At 41.4% G+C, this 26,556-nt stretch overlaps 3 protein-coding genes across 3 annotated transcripts; 2 read left to right on the top strand and 1 right to left on the bottom strand.

The window, feature by feature from the left end:
* Nucleotides 1-589: 589 nt before the first annotated feature.
* On the bottom strand, nucleotides 590-20,208 carry ift122 (intraflagellar transport 122 homolog (Chlamydomonas)). The gene is made up of 29 exons (XM_071476621.1): nucleotides 19,976-20,208; nucleotides 18,748-18,814; nucleotides 18,562-18,646; nucleotides 18,397-18,475; nucleotides 18,223-18,299; nucleotides 18,027-18,093; nucleotides 17,792-17,938; nucleotides 16,909-16,984; nucleotides 15,867-16,058; nucleotides 15,315-15,453; nucleotides 14,780-14,982; nucleotides 13,689-13,826; nucleotides 13,259-13,423; nucleotides 12,826-13,023; nucleotides 12,412-12,552; nucleotides 12,155-12,208; nucleotides 11,300-11,461; nucleotides 10,307-10,473; nucleotides 9,301-9,472; nucleotides 7,870-7,972; nucleotides 5,717-5,857; nucleotides 5,495-5,592; nucleotides 4,224-4,324; nucleotides 2,935-3,100; nucleotides 2,710-2,827; nucleotides 2,491-2,619; nucleotides 1,809-1,885; nucleotides 1,521-1,685; nucleotides 590-1,331 (listed from the first exon to the last, which is right to left on the bottom strand). Exons 1-29 carry the CDS (start codon nucleotides 20,011-20,013, stop codon nucleotides 1,245-1,247), a joined length of 3,552 nt encoding a protein of 1,183 aa, XP_071332722.1. The 5' UTR covers nucleotides 20,014-20,208; the 3' UTR covers nucleotides 590-1,244.
* A 506-nt stretch (nucleotides 20,209-20,714) lies between these two features.
* Nucleotides 20,715-24,136, top strand: mbd4 (methyl-CpG binding domain protein 4). The gene is made up of 8 exons (XM_071476628.1): nucleotides 20,715-20,842; nucleotides 20,952-21,139; nucleotides 21,523-22,211; nucleotides 22,903-22,968; nucleotides 23,078-23,212; nucleotides 23,308-23,457; nucleotides 23,648-23,751; nucleotides 23,838-24,136. Exons 1-8 carry the CDS (start codon nucleotides 20,807-20,809, stop codon nucleotides 23,910-23,912), a joined length of 1,443 nt encoding a protein of 480 aa, XP_071332729.1. The 5' UTR covers nucleotides 20,715-20,806; the 3' UTR covers nucleotides 23,913-24,136.
* A 252-nt stretch (nucleotides 24,137-24,388) lies between these two features.
* LOC139620776 (uncharacterized) lies at nucleotides 24,389-26,554 on the top strand. The gene is made up of 6 exons (XM_071476630.1): nucleotides 24,389-24,604; nucleotides 24,710-24,846; nucleotides 24,956-25,083; nucleotides 25,177-25,236; nucleotides 25,364-25,553; nucleotides 25,725-26,554. Exons 1-6 carry the CDS (start codon nucleotides 24,595-24,597, stop codon nucleotides 25,833-25,835), a joined length of 636 nt encoding a protein of 211 aa, XP_071332731.1. The 5' UTR covers nucleotides 24,389-24,594; the 3' UTR covers nucleotides 25,836-26,554.
* The last annotated feature ends 2 nt before the right edge of the window (nucleotides 26,555-26,556 follow it).

Consider the following 26,556-nt stretch of genomic DNA (forward strand, 5'->3'; position numbering starts at 1 on the left):
CCCCCGAGGAGGTGCGGCACCTTTTTAACAGGCCAGGCGGATTAGGGATGTGCAAGCAGCAAAGTGTTAGCAGACATGGAATTAAGACACTCTCAATCTCAGTGTCCCTCTCTCCCACTTTCACACTTGCATACACACAAGGCATTACAGGAGAAAACTCCAGGAATAGCTATGCAGTATGTCAAGCATTTTCAAGGTGAGAGGTTACAGCCGAGGCTATCCAAACCCCATCATTACTGTCATCTGCATCAATGCGTCACCAGAATGAGATGAGAGGAGGGAGTAGGAGGATGGCAAAGAGGGAACCAGCCTATCTGTGATTTAAACCATTCAGAGTGGACAAACTACAAATGAAATTTCTTGGGCAATCCAACTTATTTGCATCTGTGAAAGCCTAATCCCTAACCACTGCATAATGCAGAGCTCAACTCATAGCCTTAAGTGTGATCAGAATCAGTGGGGCATACCGCTCATAGCATGCACTCTAACTCTGGCTCTCTATTTCACAGACACAAATCCTAAAGTTCAGTCTGAAAGAGTAAAAACTCAAATTGTCTTAGGAACAATATTAATAAAACTCACTATAATAGAACATACCAAAATATTTTATTGGAAAGGCTTCTTTTTCTAGTAACAATATAAAAAATACATTCTCATGACTAAACAACAGGTGATGTATCCCATACTGTTATAAAACATACAGTATGGCTTCAGGATATAAGCCTGTGGAATGCACTTGTTGGCAGATGTATCTGGCTTTTGTGAATAATAACATTCTCTACATAACAAACAGATTATTCTATATATAGTGCTTATTTTAAATACATTTGTTTCTATAGTGATAATTTTCTTTATACTGTACATCCATGTTCCCTTTAAAGCGATGATATAATCAGTGACAGCTCTAGGTAATCTGATCCTAATAATCCAGTCGGGTTGATTGGCTGATGGTGCACTTTTCTTACACTCTATAATGACCAACTCACAAACACTACAGGTATTACTTCAGCCAGTCAGCCTCTGGCTTCTCTTCAGAGGGAGCTCAAGGAATAGAACATTAATCTAACACATTCATGTGGACTTGACAATAAACAGATGTCTACAATAACTGTATTACAATGAACAAGAATAATGATGGAATGCCAAAAAAAACAACTGCAGGATAAAAATCCAAAGGACAAACACATTAGCTTGAACATATAGTAACTGGAATGATTAAAATAGCTGCTATAGTTTTAAGTAGATCAGTTTGGTTCATCGATGGGTCTGCGACAGTAAGGACAGCAGTTGTGCTGAAGCACCAGGAGCTCGTAGTCCTCACTGTGAAACATCTACAAGGAAGTAGAAAGATAATATAATAATTATTATAACACACCCCCAAAAAAAGATCCGGAAAGAAATGTCATCAATGGAAGCTGTGCCAAATGACATAAAATCAACTAAACCATTGTCAGTGAAAGAAAGAAAGAGGTTTAGTTCACACCAGGCTATAGTAGCTGTGTGTCTTATAAATGCTGTACCTTGAAGCAGGTGGGGCACATGGTGATGCTCACATCAGGCAGCAGGGAGCGGAAGTATTCCCATTTGAGCGGCCTGGGCCAGCGTTTGATCAGGACATCCCTCCTGCTCATGGAGCGCAGCACGGAGTGACTCACCTTGACGGGGACAAAGTTCGAGCCCCCCTGCTATTTGGACACACACATGAACACATGCACATTCTATTATGGACCCCATCCTTTTCACTCTGTGCAGCTGGTTTGCCCAGTTGGTGGAATATTAATCACCTAATCTATTCTGTCCTTTCTTACCTCAAAGCTCATTTTGGCTGTAAATGGGTCTTCCTCTGCATTATCCAAACCATCATCCATCCTCAAAGCCTGCAGCTCTGATCAGTGTTAATCAAGGACAACCAATGCATACATTTCACACATTTTAAAATCATATTTTTTTAGTCGTTCTGCATGTTTTCTGTAATTATATATTTTGAGACAGGAAAAACACTTACAAAATTATTCCTGGGAGACTATTCAAAGAGTGAGAGTGTTCTAAATGCCAATCAGTCGTGCCTGTCAGTCACGTCATGGCTGTGGGAGAACAGAGCAGACCTCAGTGCCCTTGAGTGTCTGCCGGCTAATGCAGGTTAATCCCTGCACTAGGGCTGTGGCTACGGCTCTTGGAGGGTTAGTGTCATTAAGATGAGACAGGAGAGCCTCGCTAACCCTATTAGCTCAAGAGCTAAGATGACTTAGCTCTGACAGCTTACCCACCAGCACAGAATCGAGGCCAACGCAGACTAAACAGCTTCTTGGAACTGTCACAAGGCGGAGGAGAGTCATGTGCTTCATTTCGAAGAGATGTGCAGTGTGTTAGGGCAGGGATACATACTCTCAGGACCAGCAGAGTGAGGAGTTAATAATTCATACAAAGCTTGTGAATCTTCTGTGACTTTGTGTGTATTTATGTGCAGTTACATAAATGATCAAAGGATACCACCATTGTCCGTATGTTGCATGTGTGAATTCCTCTCATCCACTTGAGGAACTTCCAGGTCAATAAGAGACACAGCCTCCTCATCACTGATGCCCTCCTCCAGGTAGAACTGCACCAGAGGCAGCACCTCTGTGCACAAAGAAATACATTAGAGGAAAAAAAGAAAAAGAAATCACCCCTCTGTGGGAAATACTACACACGTGTTTGTGTGTCACTGACCATATGATGAAGCTGAGTAGATGAAAGGCTGCCTGCAGTTGATGCACATACTCCCCTGGTTGTTCAGCAGGGGGTTGTTGGTGGAGCAGCGGTAGCACATCATGCCCTCAATCAGATCCTGCAGTAAACACATGGAAGCTTAATCTATACAAGAATGCAGGCGGATAACAGCTCTAATACTCACAGAGTATTTATGAACAATCTACATCCAACTCTAGAACACACCTCACTGTCGTGGAAAGGTTTGGAGCGAATGGTGAGGCTGCCGCGCTCTATGGACTCCTGGAAGCGAGAGGGAATGTGCAGCTCCTGGAGCTTCTCGTAAGAATACCTGGCAAGCTTATATGCACCCAGTTTTTGACTCTGCTTGGCCAACGCATACAAGGTGTTACTAATAATCACATCAAGGCAAATTAATGTAAGGATAAGGGATATTGTTTTTTTTTTTAGATATTTCATTCATAATGACTTTCTTTTCATGCGTTTGTATGTACTTTAGTGTGCATTTATAAATAGGTATAGTCCCTCTTTTCTCTTAATGAGTAGAACAACAACCATGCTACGCCAGCAACTCTGGCTGATTGCCTTGGAAGTAATACCTTGGTTAGATCTTTGTGGGCTTGTGTGTGCTTACATAAAAAATGCGTGTCTGTTTTTGTGTTTTGAGTTTAGGAAATTGTTACTTATTTGTATTTATGTGGAGACAGATTGTTAGGAGAGCAGCGATGAGAGTGGCTATGACAGGTCAATGAGTTGCAGCTGCAACAGCTCCACGCTGGCACTCCTCCATCACCTAAAACTTAACACAACTCCTCTCCTTTCCTCTCCACACAGCTACTCTCCAGCTCCTCCCACACACCCAGTTCTGTTCCATGGCTGGGGCTGTTGATAAATGCATGTCCTCCTATTGTTTAGTGCAGCTTTTTTGTGATATTGTGTTTAATTGTTCAAACCAAATCCAACGCGACCCAGCTAAGTCCATAAATCTAAGTTCAAAGTTTTCCAGTTTGGCCACAGAGGATCCCAGCTGCTTAGCCTGATTTCCTCCTCAAAGGCTGGGCTTTCCTTCCTCATACCACTGTGTGAGACTACATGGATTTGTCTGTGGGGCTGTGGGGGGCTTTGTGTGTATTTTTTCAAATTAAAGCTTAGTTTAGTGTGTTTATGTATGTACACATATGCACAGAGTTCAGTAATCAGAGCATTTGTTTAGATAACGGAGAATGTGCCTCTTGCTGGCATCGTCTCCTCCTACCCATGATCAGCCCCTTTCATTCTCTCAGCAGCAGCATGGTTTCCGCAGTGGCGCCAACTCTTCCGTTTTCTCCATACTTCTATCTCTGTCCCACCACTTTATCATCAATGTCTCTGCCAGTCTTGATTTAAGATTGCCATGTCTACTCTTGAGAGTTTTCCACAGAGGAAGGGCTCCACAGTACTTTATTCTAAAAATATTTGCTTGATGCTTGACACCTTATGCAATAGTAGGCCTACTTTCTGAAATGGAAGGATACACTTTGGAAATGCCGGGTGGTATGTCCTTGCTGAGGTTGTTCAGGAGGAACCTGCAGATGTTGAACAGCGTCTCTGGCATGTGGGAGCTAAATGGCTCATCCTGAAGATGAAAAGAGTACAAATGAGAGATTGAAGATGAAGGGATTATAAATTGAGTGAAATCTCTGATAAAAGTTTGCAGGTTTTACATTTCTTTAAAAGCTCCATCTCTCCTACTCCCCTTATTAATTTTTTCATCTTTCAACCTGGTCTAAAAGCAGCCTAGCCCTTCACAGTGCCTCATTGGACCTCACAGTGCCCTAAAAGGGCAACAGGAATTTGCTAAAGCAATCAGTAATAGCACTTTATCCCAAAAGTTGATAGTTCAAATCTATTGTGCCTGCCCAGGAGAATTAAAGTGAGATATTGAGGTTTCCTGCTCTGGTCTGTATCACAACGATGCCTCTGTATTGCAGGGGTATGAGCACAGCCAAGCAGAAAGCTGTAACAACAAACTGAGGACACTGACACAGGCCAGGTCACCCATATAGTGCTCATAACCAGGAAGTGCTGGTTTGTAAGTAGGTTAGGACTGGGGGTTTGAAGAGGACCACTGATGAGGGACTTATCATGATCAATCAAGAAGCTGGTTACCATGGTGATGGGGGTCAGGGAGGTTTCAGGAAGCAAACCATTTTAACTGAGGCATAAAGGGCATATCTATCACTACTTGCAGTTATGTTAGGAATGTCCATTTAAAGTTTCCTGTCAATCAACTTTTAAGTAGAACAATTGAAAAAAAAAAAAAAAGTCTAATAATGGCGGCTTCTGCGTAATTCAAGCTGATTAAATCCACTTTCAGTGCTCACCTGCCAAACTTAACACCCTCATCTCTCTCTTTTCTTCACTTTTTAACAACCTCTGTGCATATCTTAATTTTTTCCTTTATCCTGTGACTCTTTTTTTGGGTTGACACAATCTTGCAGACCAGACCGCTTTCTTGTCAAACTCACAGTGGTCTGAAGAAATTTGACAACAAAAGTTGATTAGAAAATGGGCAGAAACACAGTGATCTGTCAGCATACTTCAAGTGGGAAAAAAAGTATATTGAGAACATGTTTGTTTGTACCCAAACAGAAATCTAACAGCATAGAAGGTACTATTTGCAGGGCTCAGCAGTTTCAATCTGACAGCCAATAAGATGACTGCCCTGTAATTTCAAAGCCTCCTCCCAAATTTGTCTGGTCTGGCTATGCAAGATTAAGGTTGACAAAGTGAAGTATGTTCTCACCGTGTAACGCTGGATGGAGCGATAGACATGGTAGAGTTCAGCAAGATGCTGAAAACGCTCAAACTTCTTCAGCATTTCATCTCTCTGGTCTTCACTTTCTGGTTCAAACAAACATTGAAATATCAAAAGAATTAATAGGGTACAATAAATTCATTAAGCATTACAGTAAACGCTAAATGTGGTTGCAGATTGTGGTATCAGTGCATTGAAGATGTGTCTCACCTCTAGCAATATCCAGACACTGCATAGACAGCATCCAGTAATAGTAACCTGCATCATTGAATCTGTTCTCCACCACTGCATTGTGGGTAAGCTGCTCCAGGACTTTCACTGCTTCATTCTGTTGCCCTGCCTTGTGAAATGCTGAAAGTGAAAGAAGATGCAATGCAATGCAAAGCCGGACTTAAAGTGGCAACTCAAGACACCTTGGTTTATTTATTTTTGTGTGACTCCTTTACTGATAAGTTCTCCTGTTAAAGCTGCTTTTACACAATACTTTCCATAAAATATTTCACATTCAAACACTGGGCAAGTATAATGGGAGCTTTTTTAAAATGAAGTTTTAGTTAGAGAAGTGCTCTTTGTTTTACACACACACACACACACACACATATACATACACGTCACATATATAAATGCCAAGACCAATTTGTCCTTAATGAATACAAGACAAAGTTCTCCCAATTTTTCACATGTAATAACGAACATAAGTCTTTTCCAAACAGGGAGGCTGCTCCTGAATATCAAACACCAAAGTACTTTGCCTTTAAAGCCTTAAAAAACATGAGCGCTATTCTTCATGTTCCTATCAGGGGGTAATTAGAAGCAGCTTTAGGGAGTCGACCCCATGAGTGACCCTGCCGCTGCAAACACAGTGGGGGTCAGAGCGTATTAGCGGTAAATATTTATCAGTCTACCTAAGTGGATAAAAACCACATTCAGCTGCTGTTGGTTAATGTTAGGAAACAGCACACATCCTCTTTCCCCTAACACTAAACACAAGCTGACAAAGATGTAGAGTATAGCACTTGTACTCAACATTTTCTGATCAAAGCTCCAAAACAAAAACAACTCACCATGGATTATAAAAGGTAAATAAATATTAGTTAAAAATAGAAATAAATGACCTTATCAATCTGTTAGAAGATTTTACATTGATCCAGTTTAACAAGAATTTGAATGATTGAAACTGAAAAGTATGATAACTAATAAAATATACATGCAGACATGAGGCATAGGAAATCTGAAAAATGAGAAAACAAGCCTTTAGGTGATGATTAAAATGCTGATGATCCACTGGAAAGTCTTTTTGGACTCTTTGAGGTCCAGAACCCCATTCTGGGAACAACTGAGTTTCACTTGAAGCCCTCAAAATTTGTACAGTTAAACATCTGTGAAGCTGTCATTGAGAGGTACCAGCACAGTGGACAGGGGACAGGCCAGAATCTTGGACTCCAATGCAATCACTAATTCTGCATCATCGCCTAACTTAAATACACACAATCAGCAAAATGCATGACCATAAGCAAGCTCCAATACAATCAGGCCTGTTCAGTCATGTATTCTATGTCGAGACAGGCAGAGGAAGATTATGTAGAAGAGGAAGCATGCCTGCTGAGATCATAATTATAAATCTATGAGCTGATTATAACTATGGTTACAGTCGGTAATCATCATCAGAGCTGCTTGTAGTACTGGTGATTAGAGGCATGCATGCATGTCATTCAGTTAACAGGCAGCCCGGCTCTGTTCTGCTCTGCTCCAGCAAAGAGGATCATGTTTTACAGTGGATACAGAGAATCTTTAAGTAGTGAAACATGTCTGCATCCAGGGCAGGCCAGTCTTTATCACTTCCATATGTAAACATTGGCCATGGCTGTAGACTCCAATGTTCACTGAAAGAGTCCTGGAAACATACATTTTAAAGAAGAATATGAATGCACTGGAGACTGCCGTATAGGCTGACTATGGGCAGTTTGAACGATGTGTTGTCTGACCAAGTGAGAAATCAAAAGTGTTTATAGAAGAGGAGACGTGATATTGTTTAAATATGGGGATGATATCACACATTTTAGACAGTCTCCCCTGAAAGACATTCGTAGTGATAAACTTAGTTGTTGAAAAGTGACAGCCGCAATTGGGTCCTGTCTTTCTTTCTCATCTAGGCACAACTAGTGAATCTCGGCGTGAAGTGGGTGTGAATATCAGTCAGTCAGTTTCAGCTCCTACACAGACACAGCCCCCACCCCAGCACCTCTTACAACAACAGAGAGGTGTGAGTGGAAGCTATTCAACCATCCAACAAGTTCACAGGCATACTGAAAGTTTAAATGTTTAAATTTAAAGGGGCAGCCCCGTTGGTAATGCAAACTCACCTTTCTGTGCCTCCTCGAAGCGATCATTCTCAGCCAGCCACTGGGCATAAGGCACAAAGACGTCATTTTTGAACTGGGGGTGCTTCTCCACCAGTGAGAAGGCCTGAGAAATGGGCAGGTGGGAGCAAAGAAGAGACGTGAGCTGTAATGTTGGAATGTAACCAGCTGAGGTGTGAATTTTTAAGTTCTACACATTGTAATATACAGAGAACAGCGTCAGACTGCCATGGGTAATTATGGCTTAACTGCAGTCGATTAGGGACATGCAAGTTACGACACATTATCCAGGGAAACATACATTACTTCCAGTCAAAACATCGCTACAGCATTATTCATTAGTTGAGAACAAAGAAAAGTGTATGAGCTAAGTTGATTTCACACTCAATTAGAACTGCATCTGCAGCTCTTAAGCTGTTTGAATGACAGGGTATAAAGAGCTATTGTAGTGCCCTGTGGACACATATTTACCTGTCATAGTGACTGATTAATTTAAATGTGCTGTGGCAAAATCTGAGCCAAGAAACACAAACCGGTCATACTATACAGTAAAAGAGAGGGAGAGAGTGTGTGTGTGTCCCAGGCCTGTGAGCCCAAAGTCATTAAAAGAAATGCTTTGTTTTAGAGGAGTGGGTGCCATGAATAGCATCCATATGGTCCATGCTGTAACTCAGTCTGTGCTCTGTCCTGTCTTGGTGTCCACCTCCCCCAGTGAAGCACATAAAGCCTAACAGTCCTCTCAACCTCTGCCTCCCACCCTCTGCTCTTTCTTTTTTCTCTCTGAGGATCAAATAAATATCCAGGAAGACTTCCTCACACACTGCAGCAGAATCGTGTGATCATGATTTGATGTTCTGTTTTTGGCTCGTCTGTTTCAGCATACAAATCATCAATGTGCATCTCTGTAACACCTTTAACTCGATTAAAGACTGCAAAAGGATTAAAGAAATGCAATATTTTCTTCTTGTCTGAACTGCATGATCTGTTCTGATGGAGGAATTTGAGCAGAAGCAGAATAGAGCTTTAAGCTGATGCTTTCAATGCAGTAGTTTTTTGTGTTTCTCACTCTCTAATCATCATGTGGGCATGGATTGAGAGAAATCCAAAGCTGGATGATTAGCTCTGCAGTGCGCGCGTGGTTTCAGTTTGTCAGTGTAGGAAATTAGGCAGATGTATTGTCTTATTGTTTGCATTCAGCTGTGATTACTTTAACAAATATAGTAGACTTTTCTGGAGATCCCTGCAAAGACTGAACAAGCCATGAACACAAAGTGGTTTGTGGTTTATGATATGAGTTTCTCTGTACCACAGCAGTTTATGTAGCACAGTCCTATGTGGTTCACATTATATTTATGTGATTGTCTCCGGACACACTATATATAAGTCATGATGAGCGGAGCAGGTGTGCCTCCTGTGCGCCTAAGTGTGTCAGACCTCTTCCCAGTGCCGGGTTTCAACATGCAGCTGCACCAGAGCCTGCAAGTCTCCCATCTTGGAATAAGTCTCTGAGGCATAGCCATGGTGCTTCAGCTTCTTGAAGTAGAGCGCACATTTTCCCAACGGCTCACGTTCAGCCTTGTCCAACTTGCGAGCGATGTCGATCAGCCTGGATGAAAGGAGAGAGGAATGAGCGCACACAGAGAGAACGCGTGCAGATAAACCCTAAAATGGGGGTCTGCTGTATCAAACGATGCTCATGACCCCAAAAATAATATGAACAGGTTAGGGTCACGAGCTGAATGTGATGGTTTGAGTCTTGACTGTGTTAAGCTGCAGTGTTTGCTGTGCTGACCCTCTGGTAGCGGCACAGGAGGCTTGCACCACGCAGACAGTAGGTGAGATAGAGTCAGTGGGGAGTGGAGAGCACGTCAAAAACACCTTTTAATAGCAATTTTCCATCTAAGAGACACATGTTCTGCATATTTACTATTACTACCTTGTGCTACTTGCAACTTAAACTGCAACATGTCAAATCAATAAGATGCAATCGACGGTTGAAGCATCTTGATGCCTCAGTTGGCAAAGGAGTATATCTGTACCAGCTTCAACCATGGATCATGATTTAAATCTGGCACTTTGTTGTATTTTGCCCCTGTAGGTCTGCTAAATATTTTTCATTCCACTAATCTTAGAGTATTTGGTCAATGTCTGTGCATCAAAGCAAAATGACAGAAATGCACCACTGAGAAAAATTGAGACATTTCAGTCTGAGAGCATGAATGTTTCTAACCATATTAACTTCATATTACTAATTATATTCAGTTATGAACTAGAGGAACTAGAACAAGAGGAAGCAGTTTCGAGGATTTCTATAAATCTGGGCTAAATTGTGCACACAAATTTAACCTTTTCTCAATTTAGAAAAGGTTAAACAGAAATGACAGTGTATCTTCAGGTGAAAGACTGATCTGCAATGATTCATACAGTGATTGACACCTACATGTCTGCCCAGCCGTGCTCGCCTATAATGTCTATGGCTTTGAGATGTTCCCCAGCTGACAGGTACATCTCTGCTGCTGCCCGCGGCTCCTTGCTGCTCTTAGCCCAATCCGCCTGCTTGGTCATCAGGAGCCGAGAGCTGTTCGGGTCTGTGGCTCCAACAAACTCCTGCAAAGAGAACACACAGTCTCAAAATTACTAATATACCAATTGATAAACAAGAAATCCTCATTAAGGCTGATGATGAGTGAGTAATCTAAAGAGAAAAAAAGAGAAGTCCAGGTCGGACACACAAAATCATGTGGGTTAAGGCTGAGACAGGAGGAGGAGAGTAAACCAACAAAGCAGGCAGTTCGAAGATATTTCCCTCCGGTGTCCATCCTATCTAAAACAAACAGCCTGTAGGACCAGATGGTTACACAGCCACATAAATATACAGCAGCCGCATCAGATACACATACAATCTGATACATAAGAATACACAAATATACACAAGTCATGGCTGTGTCATCCGCTCCAGCAAAGTAATGGTAATGCAAATGGTAATGTTCAAAGTGTCCCCCCCACATGTAAACATAATAAAGCATAAATGTGTCTCAACTCCTACTGACCTCCTCATCAAAGTGCTCATGCAACAGCAGATGCTCGCCTTACTTCTCTCTATTCGTGCTCCATTTACAACTGTAACTATGTGTGTAAATTAGCCTTGTGTTGTACAGGGAGACGTATGCAAAAGCACAGTGTCTGTGTGTACTGATCAGATGATATATGTGGAGATTGTGGTGATATATGAGGAGGTAAAAGACAGACGGTAAAGGGGGAACGTTTGAACACAGTGCAGGGCCCCAACTTGGCATAACTGCACATGATGAAGAAAAACATATGTTCTACACCCCGAATACAAGCAATGCTCTCCAGGTCTTTCTGTCTATATTGATACAAAGGTATGCTGTACATGTGCATGTATGTTGTTGTCAATCAAAGTTTTAATCACCTTGGCATACTCAAACATGCGCAGGTCAGTGTACATGCTCAGGGCTCTTGATTCATGGCCAGTGCGTTTGTAGAGCTTGGCTGCCTCATGGAATTTCCCCTGGTAGGCATAGACGTCTGCCAGGAACAGCTCATTGTCGTTTTCACCCCGCTTCTTCCTCTCCTGCGAATCAGTCAACACAAACACTGGTATATAAGCAGAGATAAACACTGAAAATGCATGCATACTCACACACACAACAATAATGTATGTGCGTTCACACACATAATGAGTCAAACAACACAGAAGGCACTAAAAATGTTTTTTTGCTGAAGGGAGACGGTATTGGTCTGGTCGACCCTCACTAAACTCTTATACTCTCGATCGTAATAAAATTAGAGAACAGATAATATTTTTTATAAAAAACAACCATTTCTTTCGTGTCACTGGAGGAAAGACCACTCATAAAGATGAATGTGACCATTTCAAAAGGGAACACCGGAGAGACACTCTCCTGACACAAGCCAAGTTCAAAAAGACTGACCTCTGCTTTACATGCAATATTGTCAAGGAATGCGTATCTGTTTAACTGCACGTAAATGTTTGCTTGCACATGTGTGTGGACGGAACCCAAGAAGTTCAGAAAGGATGTAAGTTCCTCGCTTGTTTAAGGTTTTGAAGTAGAGCCCAGAGAAAAGCGTAGCAATTAAATGTATGATGACAATAATAACTGTGATTGCCCTAGAGTCCCCTGAGCCATGTCATAACTTTGATGATGTCTTCTCTAGCCAGAAAATAAATCATCAAACAGAAAATGTGGACTTCACATTACACAATATTGGAAGGGGTTTTTTTTTCCTGAAGAATAAGTATTACCTCAATGCTATTGATGAGCTCCAGGTAGCGTAGGTCTCTGATTCTAATGAAGGCCTGAAAATGGGAAAAGAAAAGAAATAACTTAAAGGATGGCCTCTTAGAATTTCATGTTTTGTGTTTTCTTTTGTAATACTTGCTCGTGTTTATATTTGGTTTCCTGGACAATGTATATACTGCAAACTGGTGGTGAGTCTTTCTAGATGACAGGAAGCCTAAGAATAAGGCTGATCAGAACAGGTTGTGTATGTCTGACTGGCCTTCTTAGCGGTGTCAAAGTCAAGTCCCTCCAGGGCTTCTGTGGCTAAATCCCTCCAGTCACTGTCTGTCACACCCAGACAGGCGATCTGGTAGGCCTCCTTAAACATCTTCCTCTCCAGGTACTGGTACATGGGTGCTGACTGGATTGAGCAATAATACCACCATAAAAAAGCATTACAAAATTAATATTGTGAAAACAGAAGCAAACTAATCAGTAAGTAGGATGACAAAATCGTATCTTCAACACATACTTATCTCAATAATTGATAGACAAGCAGTCCACACAAGTAACTCTTGTCTTTGTAATACAAGCAAATACAATGATATTTAAGATACATCGACCACCGGTAATGATGTGCTCTCGTTTCTACATTATGACCACAAGGAACACTGGCTGACAACATAGTACACACCTGAGGCACCTCCACAGCCGACATGGAATAGACGTGGAGACAAAAGATCTTAGAGCCATTGTAGCCGACCATAAAGCCTTGCATCTTCTGCTGGTGTACAGGGAAGTTGCTAGCCTTGATGTTAAGGTACCCGTTGCCAGAGAAGCACAGCATGTCCTCACACTGGGTGTTCCATGCCACACTGTTAGCATTAGGCTCCTACAGGGAAGGCAAAAGAGAGGAGGCGGGTATAGGAGTGTAGTGGGGAAAATGGTCTAGAGGCGATTGTGGAACTGACCAGGCAGGAATGCATGTGTACAATATGTACCTATACTTGTGGAAAATGATTATACATACATGCATGTTTCTATTTTATTCCATTCCACTGCAACTACTGACATACATTAAAAAATCTGCAAAGTTAGCCATGCACTATACTCCCTGCACAGCTGACCTGAAAAAGAAGCTCTTTACTGTTGATGTCATAGACCAGGAGAGTGTTGTGCTCATCGACCACAGCCAGTTTATTGCGGGAGGCGCTCATGTCCAGACAGCGCACGGACGTTGACAGCTTCAGCAGCGTGATGGGAAACGGGTTGTCAACAAATATCTTCAGGATCTACATCACAAAAACAGAGAAGAAAATCAACACAGAGCATTGGTACTAATGGTAGTTAATCCAGTTATAATAGATGTAAACACTATGGGATGTATTTTATGTCCCATCCTCATAGAAATAAATCTCATCTTCTTCAACAGAAAAACATTCATCGAGAGAAGAAGATGAGTTCAAACTCCTAGACCACTGGCTTGTGAACTTGAGATCCATTTCTGAGTCATCTAAGATTGCTTAATGTGGCAATGCATTTTCTCCAAATACTCACAGCTCCATTTTTTAACCCCACGAGTAGGCCCTCTCTTCCTGGCGGGCCACCAATCACTTTGATGTAGCGAATTAGGGACTCCATCACCCATTCTTTTTCCCTGACGCTGGTAAAGGACAGGCACTGAAGCCTCTTCTCCTGCACCAGAGCAGAATGGGAAAGGTGAGACCACAATTTCATGTTACACACAAGACACTGACTGGTTCAGAGTGACCAAATTACTGTGTTTTGATCATTTCACAGTCCGTAAATCTCTCCCTTTCCGTTATTTAAACACACTTGTAAATGTCTAACAAATCTTAGCACATTGTTTTGTTAAACACTACAAAGTGTGGTTCAACGCCAGAAAGCAATGCTATAAAGATAAACAATGATCTGATTTGACACAGACATACACAGCCCATATGAGCACAGCCCATTTATTGGGTCTAAAAGCTGTCTGAGCCATGAAACACGAGTATGCCTGTTAGAGAGAGATCTGAAGCACCTCTGTCACAGAGACAGATTTAAAAGGAAATAACCTCTGGTGGCTGCTCCTCCTCCCTACCAGCCTCTGTCAAACACATAGAGACAAGAAGCAGAGGGGAACCCCAAGAGACACCCACTGGTTCAACAGACTGTGGTCCTTCCCTTTCATTCAACTGTCTCCCTTTATCCAGTTTGAAGAGGGTTGAGAGGGGGAGAGAGAGACAGAGCCCGCAGAGCACATGCACAGCTGGAGCCTTTTGCAAACCAGGCAGAAACATCTGGGAAACCAGCAATTCCATGATATTATCATTTTTCTCTTGGCTGTTTGGGCTAGTAGTGAATGGCTGACAACTGATTCATTCTGCTCCCATTATGTTAATAGTGCTCAAATGTCTCTACAGCCTCTTGCACAATCTGTCAAGTGCGCATTAGTGTAATTTAGAAAGAGCACTAGGTCAGAGTTTGGCCTGACAAGCATAAGCAGAGGAAAACTGTTTGTCTCATTATGTCAAGAAAAACCCAAAAGGCAAACAAGCTCTGGTAGCAACAAGCAAGAAACTTCAAGTTAGTGCGCTTTAATGCATGTTTTGGACCAAGGAAGTCTTTTCTCTTCTTTGCCTAACCTGACACAGGATGATATGCTGGGAGCAGACTACCAGCAAGTTGCATTCAAACTTCCTGCAAATTTTCTCCTTAATGCGGTAATGCATGTCTGACGAGTCATCTGAATAGAGCTCATAGATGAGGATCTTCTCAGGCAGCTGGATGGCAAGACGGTTTCTGTAGATGGCGATCTTCTTCACCAGCTCACGGCACTTGATCCTCACTGGGGAGAGAAGAAAATGAAAAAGAAAGTGGGCAAGGGTAGATGAGGAAGTTTTATTTATCTAAGACAGTGCATCCTGCTGAATGACTCAAAACTCTCTCCACAAATGATCTTCCCTTTATGTGTAAAGAAGACTTGACCAAAACTTGACTTGCTCTTAAAAATGAGCAGACTGCCTGCCCTTACAAAATAATTAATAACTGGATGACTGCTGATATGACTGCTGTGACAAAAGGAAAATTATAATTAATTCCTATTAAAGTATTTTGCAAGTTTAATTCACAAAATACTCACATAAACACCAATTTCCTGTCACTCAAACAAAATTGTACCTTTTTGTTCAGTGATGAGGTGCTGGACAATGACATCGGTCATGCTGTCTCTATAAGCATAGCGATCCTTGTAAAGGCCGTGAACTGTACTGAAGATAAGTTGGTAGCAGGCAATGGTCCCATCCTGGCAGCCCAACACCTAGATAAGAGATAACAATGTAGCAGTACATCCTATTAACACCTCTAAGAAAAGACTGTGAGAGTGGGAAAATGTTGCTGTTGTTAAAGCATCTACACAGTAGAACTGAGAGAATCTGCCAACAACTAATTCTCTCTTGTATACCTCATCACTTTCAGTTAAATATAGTGAAAGGAAAAGCTGTAAAGGTGTTACTGTAAAATAAAATGAGTTGTGTGTCTGTGTAGCTAAAGACAGGGTGTGTTATCAGACTAAGAAAATATATCAAAAACAGACTCGCACTCTGAATGTCAGGTCTAAGCTTTATCAGTGTTTTACATTCTCCTACCACTTCTCTCACACTGACACAAAAATTATTATTTAAGGGTTGGATAACTTCTCTAGACATATGGCCTCACAAGCTGTAGACCCACCACAAAGTTGGAGTCAGGCCTAACCCGGCACGTCCAGACCCAGGAATTCTGCTCTCCAATGGTGCCTAGCCGCACACCATCTTTCGTGTAGAGGGAGGCCTGCTTATCAGACCCACCCATGACTATATACTCGCCCTTAGAGAAGTAGCTGACGCAACACGGGTCATAAGTGAGGGTCCTGTCTTTTCCAATCTGAGAGAGACAAAGAGAGAAGCGGACATAAAACCAAGAACAAAACAAGTATTTCTCATATTTATTGCTCAGAGGCCTGGGCCAACACACATCAAAGTGCCTCAAAGCCTTTTTTTCTGGTTTAAATAGCCTCTATTGTATTAATGTTCAAAGTGCATTTGCACAGCATCACATCAGTTCCTCAACTTGGTGCATCTGTTTCTCCTCACTCTAGAAAAAAGTTGCCTGACAGTCCATAGTTATGTTGTTTCATTGCAAACAATTGCAGTGGTGTTCTAATCAAAACAAAGTGTTCACTTAAATAGATAAATAGGCAGATGACAATGTAGGAGCCTAAGGCAAAATGGCAGAGTAATGAACACTGCATATTTGTCCATAATTACAGAATTGCCCACAGGGAATTTAGGAGGGGTGGGGGGGGGCAGTGTGGGGGCCATTAAAGCATAGCAGGATCACTTCAAATGTGCTGTTATGGTTTCAATAGACCCTGACAGTCTGATTACAACAGGAAACACAGCTCTTAAAGTTAGTTGTGTTTCCAATACCATATATTTTGAACATAAGTATTCTTTTTTTCTTAGTGCTGTAGCGAGTGATATCACATACAGCGGACTGATAGTATACCAAAATTCTATTAGCCTTTTGGTATCCCCCAAGCAAGATAATGAGACTTTCAGTCATCTAAGTTTCCACCTTGCAGAGTCTGAGGTGACTGAGAAGAAAAATTTGTTATGTTAATATATATTACACTAATGAGACTTAGTATATATGTACATTGCGAAGCCACAATGCTGTTTGAACGTAGGCATATAAATTCAGGACTTTTATCATATAGACTTATGATATTCACCTGCTTTCCACTGAGCTGATAGAAGGAGAGCTTCTGACCCCAGTCTGCCACAGCCAGAATATCATTGTGCTCATCCCTGTGAAAACACAACAAAATTACTTTGGGCGTACATACTTTTTGTTAAGATACTGTACTGAAGGGGCTTTGGTTGTTCAGGTAATGTTGATAGTGTTAATGAGAGCAGAGAGGCCACCCTTCAACTAGGGGACACTTGGTCAAGCCCTTTCCTCTATCTAATAATGGAAAGCAAAGGAAAGCTTTACCACATTTTTACTCTTAACTGCAAGCCAGGAGACAGTATTGTATTTACCTTTATTATTTTTATATGTACCTATCCATCTACACCCTTGTGCTGAAAAGAATTCACCCTGGCTAAGCATCCATGAGCAAGAAACTGAATCCCTAGCTACTCAAGAGACACTGTTCCCTGGGTGATCTGACCTCCCTATGATGACCAATCATATTTCCTGTAGCAACCCAAAAGTAATATATCTGGTGCATCTTGTCATTGTGTCTCATCACTGCCATCTTTTCCTCTGCAATTTTTCATCATCCTGTCTGCCCTTTACTCTCAAATAACCTGTTCGGTAGTCCACTATAGTGGCTATAACCTTTCTCCTTGCTTTGGCTATAGAGGGCATCAAGGAGGAGAGATAGCTGCTCAAAATCATCATACAGCTCTCCCTTACAGAAACAGTCCCACCACTCCCTGATTGACCACTGCCACCTGCTGGCCTCACACAAGCTATGCACTTAAAATTCAAAGTACTCTCATTAGCACAACATTACGAAGAGTCTTGGTAAAATGGACAATGAAAAAGTTTTTGTAGCAAGATTAACTAAATTGTTGAAGGTGCGATAGCAGTCTGTTTTTTCTACTAACTTAGAAGGGTTCCAGGCTATAGACCAGATAGGAGAGGCGGAGCCTCCCGGACGCTCTATCTTAACCTTCTCCTCTCCATTCTTGTTTCGTATGCTCACTACTCCATTCATCATGCCAAGGGCAAGGTATTGGCCATCGTTTGTCCACCTGCAATCAAATTAAACTCTTTAATACAAATGTCTCACATGAAAGTGTACCACTGTTGCAAATAGATACAGCTAAAGATTTCACTTACCCACAACATGTTATTTTACTGCTCACTTTATGTTTGTTCACAGATTTTTGCTCAGGTGACCACAGACCTAAAAATGTAAACGGTGCTCAGATGATCAGTCTTCCATGTGGGATTTCTCTCTTCTTGGTTGGTTTTATAGTATATTATGTACAATACTTCAAAATACAGAATATAATTGCAGTCATGGTGCACTCACCAAAGTCACCAGAGGAGCAGGAGGCAAGTTGGTGAGTGACAGGGTTGTAGGCAACACACTGGATAGAGTCATTGTGACTACAGATAAAGACAGAAAAACACACAAGAGCTGGAGGAACGTGCAATACAGAGGAAGCATTAGTATTTAAGTGATGAGCAAAATAATGACACTTACGTATATTTTAAAATACCCTCCAGTTTAGATGTCCAGATGATGATACTTTTGTCTGCTGACCCAGAGGCAAACCTTTTACCTGAAGAAGAGTGCACTAGTTAGCAAGATAGCAATGATGACTGATGACACAAAATGTTGTGTATGAATGGAAAGCCAGTTGAGTACCATCTTTAGCATAGGCCACACAGTACACTATGTCTTTATGTCCTTTTAAAGGCTGGATAATAGATCCATCTGTAGCATCCCAAACCTGCAAGAAATGAATTAAATGAATTAAATGCAATAATAATCCATGTTCTCTTTAGATATGTGCATTTCTTGGCCAAAATAAACAAAACAAGAAAGTCTTACAAGGACACGATGCCCTGCAGCAATGATGAGTTGGCTACCATCTGGCTTGAAGGCAAGGTCATAAACACTGCAGAAGAGAATAACGGATTTGTGCTGAAACTGTTTTTCAATCGGTTGATCAACAACAATTTGCTGATCCATTCATCAGTGAGGTCATGTATTAAGGAAACATGGCAAACATATGCATGGGTTCCAGCTACTGGATTCACAGGTTCAGATAATTTTTAGTCTCTCCTGATTTAGAAATTTTCACCAACTCTTCCTGCAAATCACTTCAAGATATTTTTAGGCTGTTGTGGACACAAAGCATGTTTAAATTTACTCATCTAGCAGATGCGTGTATTCAAAGCAACTTATAAAAGCTTAAGAACATAAAGTCTAAGATCTTCCAACAGATTTTCAATGATGGTCAAATTGCTCAAGACTGTGAGGGCCCTTCCACAAGCTTCAACTTATGGATTTTGACGTCTGCTTTGCCTCATTGTCCTGTTGTATAAGCCAGCCTCTTTTCAGTTTCCCTTTCTTGACTAACTCCATGACATCGTCATCCAGGATTTTCAGTTTAATTTCTTTTTCTATTGTTTAAGTTCATTAAATCAACACCAACAATAAAACTGGAAGAAAGGCTTGTTTGTAATGTGTATTTGCTACGGGGGGGGGGGGTTGTAATACTACTTTTAGTACTACCTTTTCACTTCAAAAATCAACAAAATATGTAACTTACACTGCAACTATAGAGTAATCGAAAAATAGCTGACAGATGAATCAAATATGATGCCCTGCAGCCCTATCAATGCGTCACTGGCTTGTAAAAACAAAGAATTTGACAGCTGAAAAGTTGACAGAGGTATAGAAAATGTAATATTTTTATATACAGTCATACCCTACTTTATTCACATCAAGCAATGGTGTGCAACAATAACCAAGACCTAACCGTTAACAAGAGCTAGTTAGCTCCGTCCTAATGTTGTATCATGTTTCAAAAGAAAGATGACATTTTACACTATTGATAGGAAAACATATCTTTGCTTGAAAGCTTACATACACGAAATACAAACCGGCTTCAGCATCACCGGTGTTTATCACCGATAATCAAATTGCTGCTGGGCTAATGCTAGCTAGCTGGTTAACCCTAGTTTACATAGCAACCGCCGTTGCTAACCACCTAGCGTTACACCCCAGCACGGAACATACGTGGACAGCGTAACATGAATGTCCAGACTTTTACCATTCACTTGTTTCTTTCCATGCTAGAACGGCTCTCATTTCCACCTTTTAACAGAAGCCGATGTTATTTTATCAACAGGTTATTGCTTCTTGAGCGGTCGATTTTTCATACTAAGCTCTGTTTCCAAGATTCGTTCGCAGTGCGCAGACTCGCATTTAGTGTTGCCAGTTTTGACCGGCAAGAAGTAACTAGCTAATTCCCAGGGCCCTTAAAATGCCCAGCCTATATTCGTTTACACTTTGTAAAAAAATAAAATAAAATAAAGAACGCCGAATTCGCTGTTAACAGTTATTGGATTTAAGACAATATCACCGGAAAACGCGCGATGGTTCTCAGTCAAGTTCTGCAGATACAAGGAGCGCTTATGATTTCGTAGCGCTTTTATGGGCATTTATTTGCGATGGACATCGGAAACGACTGCATCCTCACAAAATAAAAATCCCACTGAATTAAAAACATTTGCGTATCATGCCTGTGGTCAGATTTATGAGTTACGAGTCCGAATTTTCGCACAAAAGCGAAACAAAGTACTTTGCTTTTCTTAAATCACCTGTCTGCACATATGCCTTCCCTCTCAGTCGGTGTATTTGCCTCACTTCTCTCAGTTTATAGATCTCTGGACTGCAGTCTAACGTTTCGTATCTGGAAACCGCCTTATAGTAGAAAAAGTTACCAAGATTATCACAACCCGCCCAAATGAGGACAAATTAGTCCAGTTTGGCGGAAAAACCGACCAATCTGGCAACACTGCTCGGATATACTGTCAACTTCCTGTGTGCAGAGCAAGCGGTTGTGTGTCCGTCTAAACTAGACTTCATCTCCGGTGTTGACATGTTAACAGAACCAGCCTTCACATCTGTCCTACACGTGTGTAAGGAGGGAGTTCGAGGCTGAGCAGTGTCCATGTTTGTATCCACCTTTGAATCAGACTGTTGTATTAACATTTTTCATCCACCGCTCACTCACACGGATTCAGAATCAACAACACATGCATCCCACTACCTGTGACATCCAGCTGGAGACCAGTGGAGACATACATAACGAAAGTCGTAAGGATGGTAATGAGTTGTGCCACACATCCACAATGCCCCCTGGCTGGATCAGAGAAGTGAGGCAGAGGAGAACAGGCAAGACAGCGGGCAAACTGGACGTCTACATTACAAGGTGACACTGTTTTCATGTAATCCTCTTTGTATGTATTCATACTGTACAAGAAAAGAACTAAATCTAAAAGTATTTGGTGTGAGCGCCATTTGCCTTTAAAGCAGCACCAATTCTCAGAGGTACACTACAGTTTTTCAAGGTACTTGACAGGCAGGTTGTTCCAAGCATCTTGGAGAACATGCCACAGTGGCTCTGTGGACTTAGTCTGTCTCACTGTCTTCTGTCTCTTCATGTAATGCCAGACTGACTCCATGATGTTGACATCAGGACTCTGGTGGTACTGTGTGATGGATATAAATCTCAACATTTACTGTGCCTAAAACTTTTATCTGCATTGCAGATGCAGTGAGATCAGAGTCTAATTGATCTTTCTGTTGATTAAGTCCCCAAGGGCAGAAGTTCAGGTCGAGGGCATCCCTGCACGCTTTCCTCCTAGAAGACAGAGAAGGAACCTTGGACATAAACCTCTTCGATTTCACTGTATCCAAGGATGATGTCATCACCACTTCACAAATACTCCCCTCCCAAATGAAACAGAAGACAACAAAGAAAAAACACGCAGACAGACAGCAGGAGTCAACCCAAGATGCAAAAGAAATTCTGGACCAACCTCTTAATAAATCTAAAAGAGCATCTAAAGAAGAAAATGTGAAGAGTCCAGATGATACAGAACATATTAATACTGACATTTTACCAGAGGTTTTAGATGTATGTAGAGACAAAACAGGTGAGGCTGTGAAGTGCTGCATACAAGCTGCGCCTTCAGCCACAGAGGATGATGTCAAACTGCAGAGGAGCCCTCAGAGAGTCGGGCTGAGAGAGAAGCTACTCCGACTAGCTCCATCTAGCAAACAGAAAAACACTTCCCGTGTTCACGAGGAGAAACAGGCAGAGTCGCAGCCTTCTGTCCCAACTCTGAATGTTGAACCTGCCACTGAGAGCGAGAATGAAGGTGAGGATGAACAAGGCAAAGACGAGATGCAGATTCACAGCAAAGGTGACAACAGGGAGGAGGTGTTGTTACCTGACATCACTGGCAGAAGCTGTACACCAGTGAGAGATTCCCAGAATAGTAAGTATAATCTATGCTGTCTGACAGCTTGAAAAAGCATCAGTTCAGCTGAGTTTTCCCTGATTCTACTCTTTTTTTTAAACTTTCATTTAGACTTTTAATACCTTATACAGTACAGTGCAATCAATGCAGTTTTCACGTTTTAACATGGCGCTATTCCTTTATACAGTTTCCAGCAACCTTCACATTTTCCAGCTCTAAATACATTAAAAAAATCAAAAACAAAAACTTAAAGTCACACAAAGAGCCTTTGAAAAAGGAAAAAGTAAATATGTAGGTGTCCGATAAAGAAAAAAAGAGAAGTGTCAATTACTACAGAATTTATGTAAATAAATATGGGTTTATTTTAGCCCTAGTTCTTATGTGATTTGCTCCATCTCATAGGGTTCCCATACTTTTTGAATCCATAATTCGTATGAGGCAGGATCAGGTTTCAAACACTTCATTGTAATATGGTGTCCAATAGTAGGATTTGAAACAAATACATTTAAACTTCCCATTTCTCTTTTTATTTGTAGGGTGTTGTTGAACAGAAATATTTGATATAGATTGGAGATTACTCACGGTCCTCTTTTTTTGCTTTGCAATCCTGTGAGGAACTGTTCTCTTTGTATTAGCTTTTAAACATGTTGACCATGCCGATGTTTGTGCTTTTTTATATACCGTACATGAATGTTTCCTCTCTGTCTAGAGTCCAAGGGTTTGGAAGACAAACGGAAAACGAGCCCTTATTTCAGCGGGAAACACGCTAAAGATGGTAACATTTAAATTACTGATTTGATCCAAGAGTAAGGTTGTGTATATACGTCAGAATTTATGAAATAAAGTCGTGCTTGGTTTGAGATATGTACACTGTACACACTCAGGACTTAGCCCACCCAGGAGGAAGGTCTTCAAGAAGTGGACACCCCCTCGTTCTCCATTCAACCTTGTGCAGGAAACCCTTTTCCACGACCCCTGGAAGCTCCTGGTTGCCACAGTTTTTCTGAACAAGACCAGTGGTAAGACCCTATATGCACACACTGCAATGCAATGGATAGTGTACCAACCAGTGCTCATGCCTAGCATTTCACTCTTTTATTTTCCAATACTCCAGGCAAGATGGCCATTCCAGTACTGTGGCAGTTCTTTGAGCGTTACCCATCTGCAGAGGTGACCCGGGAGGCCGACTGGAAGCCCATGTCTGAACTTATGAAGCCACTTGGCCTGTATGAGCTTAGAGCCAAAACACTCATCCGCTTCTCAGGTGAATGTGCTTGTCCACTAGTATGTGTTGGATTACAGTATCCACTTCTATTTACATGCCATTTACATGTATAATTAGTGTTATTGCAGTCTTAATGTGCTGTAAGAGTAGATTTTTACAGTTTTAGTCAGAAAATATGAAGCAGTGTCACTGGCGAGAAAACCCTCACACTACTTTTTCTCCTGTCTAGATGAATATCTAACTAAACAGTGGCGTTACCCCATCGAGCTGCATGGTATTGGGAAGTACGGCAACGACTCCTATAGGATCTTCTGTGTGGGAGAGTGGAGACAAGTGAGTATAATCCAAACTGTTCTACTTTCTATAGATTACATTAATGTTCATTAATCTGATATTTTATTGATATTTTTCTGTCAAAGGTGACACCTGAAGATCACAAGTTAAACAAATACCATGCCTGGCTGTGGGAGAACCATGAAACCCTTGGAATCTGAAACAAAAAGTATAAGGAACTGCCAGGAAGACATGTTGTGACACATACAAGGAAATCAATTGTATCTCATAAACACTCGCTATATGATCATTATGATGAACTAGCACTGTTAAACCTGAAACACCTTCAAATTATGCAGTGATACTCTGGAGATGTCATTGTTAGCCTTTCTTTAAAAAAAGTTTTACCCAGTTTGTAATAAAACGCTTGGTTTAAAAGTTGAAATGATTCATGAGTTCTTTATTCAGTCAGTTTTCTGGCTGTTTTTTTTTTGCCATGCCTTTACATGTAAATGACATCTGCAGACATATTCTGACTGCATCTGGTTAGTCCATTGTCGCAGGCTAATAATCTGTCTTGTTGTGTGCACTGATGCATGGCCTTACACTCCACACAGCAGCTTTCTTTTGGTGGGTGGGGGGTAACCTGATTCCCAAGGCAACTGTTGCCACCGCAAAACACTCAGTGAATGCACAGGCATGTCATGGTTTAATCTCTAACTAGTACCAGTACAGTAATTTATTACATTTAAATTTGGAGTGGTGTTTTGATTTAAAGCTAAAAGAATTACAACTGTAAGAAGAAAATAAAACGCGCAGGATTTGGCACTTTGGAAAGTTGAATTCCACGCAAAGGCTTGACCTTTCTGGTGGGTGACCGGAAGAAACATCCTGAACTACAAAATGAAACTACGTAAGAAAACAAGCTTTCTTTCTCCATTTGCTGTCTATTATTATATTACAAGTAATCATGTTAAAAATGCTGTGATTATGTTTATTTCAATTTTCATGACCACAGCAGCCATCTCTATAGCTTCCACACCGGTGTGTGTTCCTCATGACACACCTCCTGTGCGGCAGAGTCGCAGTCTGGTGGTCACTCCCATGACCTTTCCCATCATCTCAGATTCTGCCCGGCTGTGGACAAGCAATCAGGTGCACACAGATTCATTGGCTCTCCATTCATTGTGTGACTCTGCTCCTGTCTCATGGGAATATGTTTGCTTTTAGGTAAAAAAAAAACTTCCATAAATCTGTTCCCCAGAGTATTCCAAGACTGAACCCTTTACATCCACCAATGGTCCACAAACGCACCGTCAGTCTGGAGACACCAGCTGTTCACCACCATAACCACCAGAGGACACTGATCATGCAGAGAAGAGAGCATTGCCGGTAGGATCACTTGGCAATGAATCTCTTGCACCAATTCCATCCTTGCTTTGGAGAGCTCAGTTCAAAGTCACTGACTTGTGGTTGATATGTCAGGTATCACCAAGTGTGGCGAAAACCCTTTTATGGAAGCAGCAATGAAAGAGAAGAATACAGGTAAAAGTGTGATAACCCTCACTACCTCCTGTGCTGACGACTCTTTTTATCCTCTAAATCTCCTCTAAATCACATGACATGCTGCCTAGCTACTTCCTAAGGTTTGGTGTCTTTCTTTTTCTTGTAGGAAGGAGCTGCGAGAGCAGTTAAAGAGGCAGATAGAAGAGAAATGTGTAGCGCTGAAGTTTCAGCTGGCCAGTAAAGAGAAGGAAGCAGAGTACATACGGGAAGTGGACCGCCTCGCCCTGTCCAGTGAAAGAGAGCAAAGGGTCCAGCACAGAAAAGCAATGACAGCATACAGAGATGAGAACAAGAGGGTACAGTCCCACACATACATTATACAGCAAACCCACTGCTCATGCTTTTGTGCTGATGCCGCTTACAATGGTGTCCTGAAAAAGCTTCAACATGCTCTCAGGTTACAATATACATAGGGAGTGTTTGAGGTTTTCCTCATGTCTATGGTGTGTGTGTGTGTTTGTGTGCAGCTAATGGAGCAGAGCTGGAGGGACAGAGCACTAACACGCTCCCAGGAGGTCCTGAAGGAGAGAGAGCTGCTGCGCCTCAACCCCATTAACTGGAGTGGAACTCTGAAATAGGTTAAACCTCAACTTCCAGAGTCAAAACTTCAGGCCCTGCTGATGCACTCAGGCATGCATGTGTGTCAGATGAAAATGAGCCACAACATACAGCGTATAGTACATGTAATTTGTGCGGGGACAACTGTAGAAGGAATTTAACATGGATATTTCTATAGTTTTGTACTTTGAACATATGAGAATGCCAATGTGTATCCAATCCTACAGTAAATTCAAGACTTCAAAGAGTACTCCACCAATTTAGCATTGCACTTCTGGAACATTGTCATTTATGGTCAGTTTAACATAGATGAAGCAGAACCAGAGATAGCATCTTCTGAGTCAAAACACGGTGCTTCCATTACCCACAGAACAATTTGACCACCAACAGTTCTGTTTGGGATTTAGGTGTGTTATGTTAGTAGTAACTAAAAGATGAGGAGCAGACCACAGAAGTCTGGTATGCTAGCTTCTCTCTGTCACTACACCCTCGGATTTTCTTTCTCTGGAGCCCCAAAAAACTTCATTTTACTTTTTTCATATACATGCAGTAGTACTCCCCAAGACCTACAAACAAGCTTTGATGTGTAAAATTCTCTTTAAGGGTTTCTGCATCTTTAATTCATGATGCAACATTCAATTGTAGAAAATATTTTCCACATGCTTAATGTTTTTCTCATTATATATATATATATATATATATATATATATATGAAATTTTAAAAAATCAAATAAAAAACAT

Source organism: Trachinotus anak, unplaced genomic scaffold, assembly GCF_046630095.1.
Source record: "Trachinotus anak isolate AG129_WGS33_773 ecotype Australia unplaced genomic scaffold, CSIRO_AGI_Tana_v1 ptg000004l, whole genome shotgun sequence".
NCBI classification, from domain to species: domain Eukaryota; kingdom Metazoa; phylum Chordata; class Actinopteri; order Carangiformes; family Carangidae; genus Trachinotus; species Trachinotus anak.

Bases quoted from the DNA above. Each gene is read 5' to 3' on its own strand.
- ift122 (XM_071476621.1), bottom strand. From the start codon at position 20,013: ATGAGAGCCGTTCTAGCATGGAAAGAAACAAGTGAATG. The intron at 5,858-7,869 runs GTGAGTTTGCAT...TTTCACTTTCAG, and splicing joins CTTCGAGGAGGCACAGAAAG to CATTTCACAAGGCAGGGCAA. The intron at 4,325-5,494 runs GTGAGAACATAC...TTTCATCTTCAG, and splicing joins GCTCCATCCAGCGTTACACG to GATGAGCCATTTAGCTCCCA.
- mbd4 (XM_071476628.1), top strand. From the start codon at position 20,807: ATGTTAACAGAACCAGCCTTCACATCTGTCCTACAC. The intron at 22,212-22,902 runs GTAAGTATAATC...CTCTCTGTCTAG, and splicing joins AGTGAGAGATTCCCAGAATA to AGTCCAAGGGTTTGGAAGAC. The intron at 23,458-23,647 runs GTGAATGTGCTT...TCTCCTGTCTAG, and splicing joins AACACTCATCCGCTTCTCAG to ATGAATATCTAACTAAACAG.
- LOC139620776 (XM_071476630.1), top strand. The intron at 24,847-24,955 runs GTGCACACAGAT...TCTGTTCCCCAG, and splicing joins GGCTGTGGACAAGCAATCAG to AGTATTCCAAGACTGAACCC. The intron at 25,554-25,724 runs GTACAGTCCCAC...GTTTGTGTGCAG, and splicing joins ACAGAGATGAGAACAAGAGG to CTAATGGAGCAGAGCTGGAG.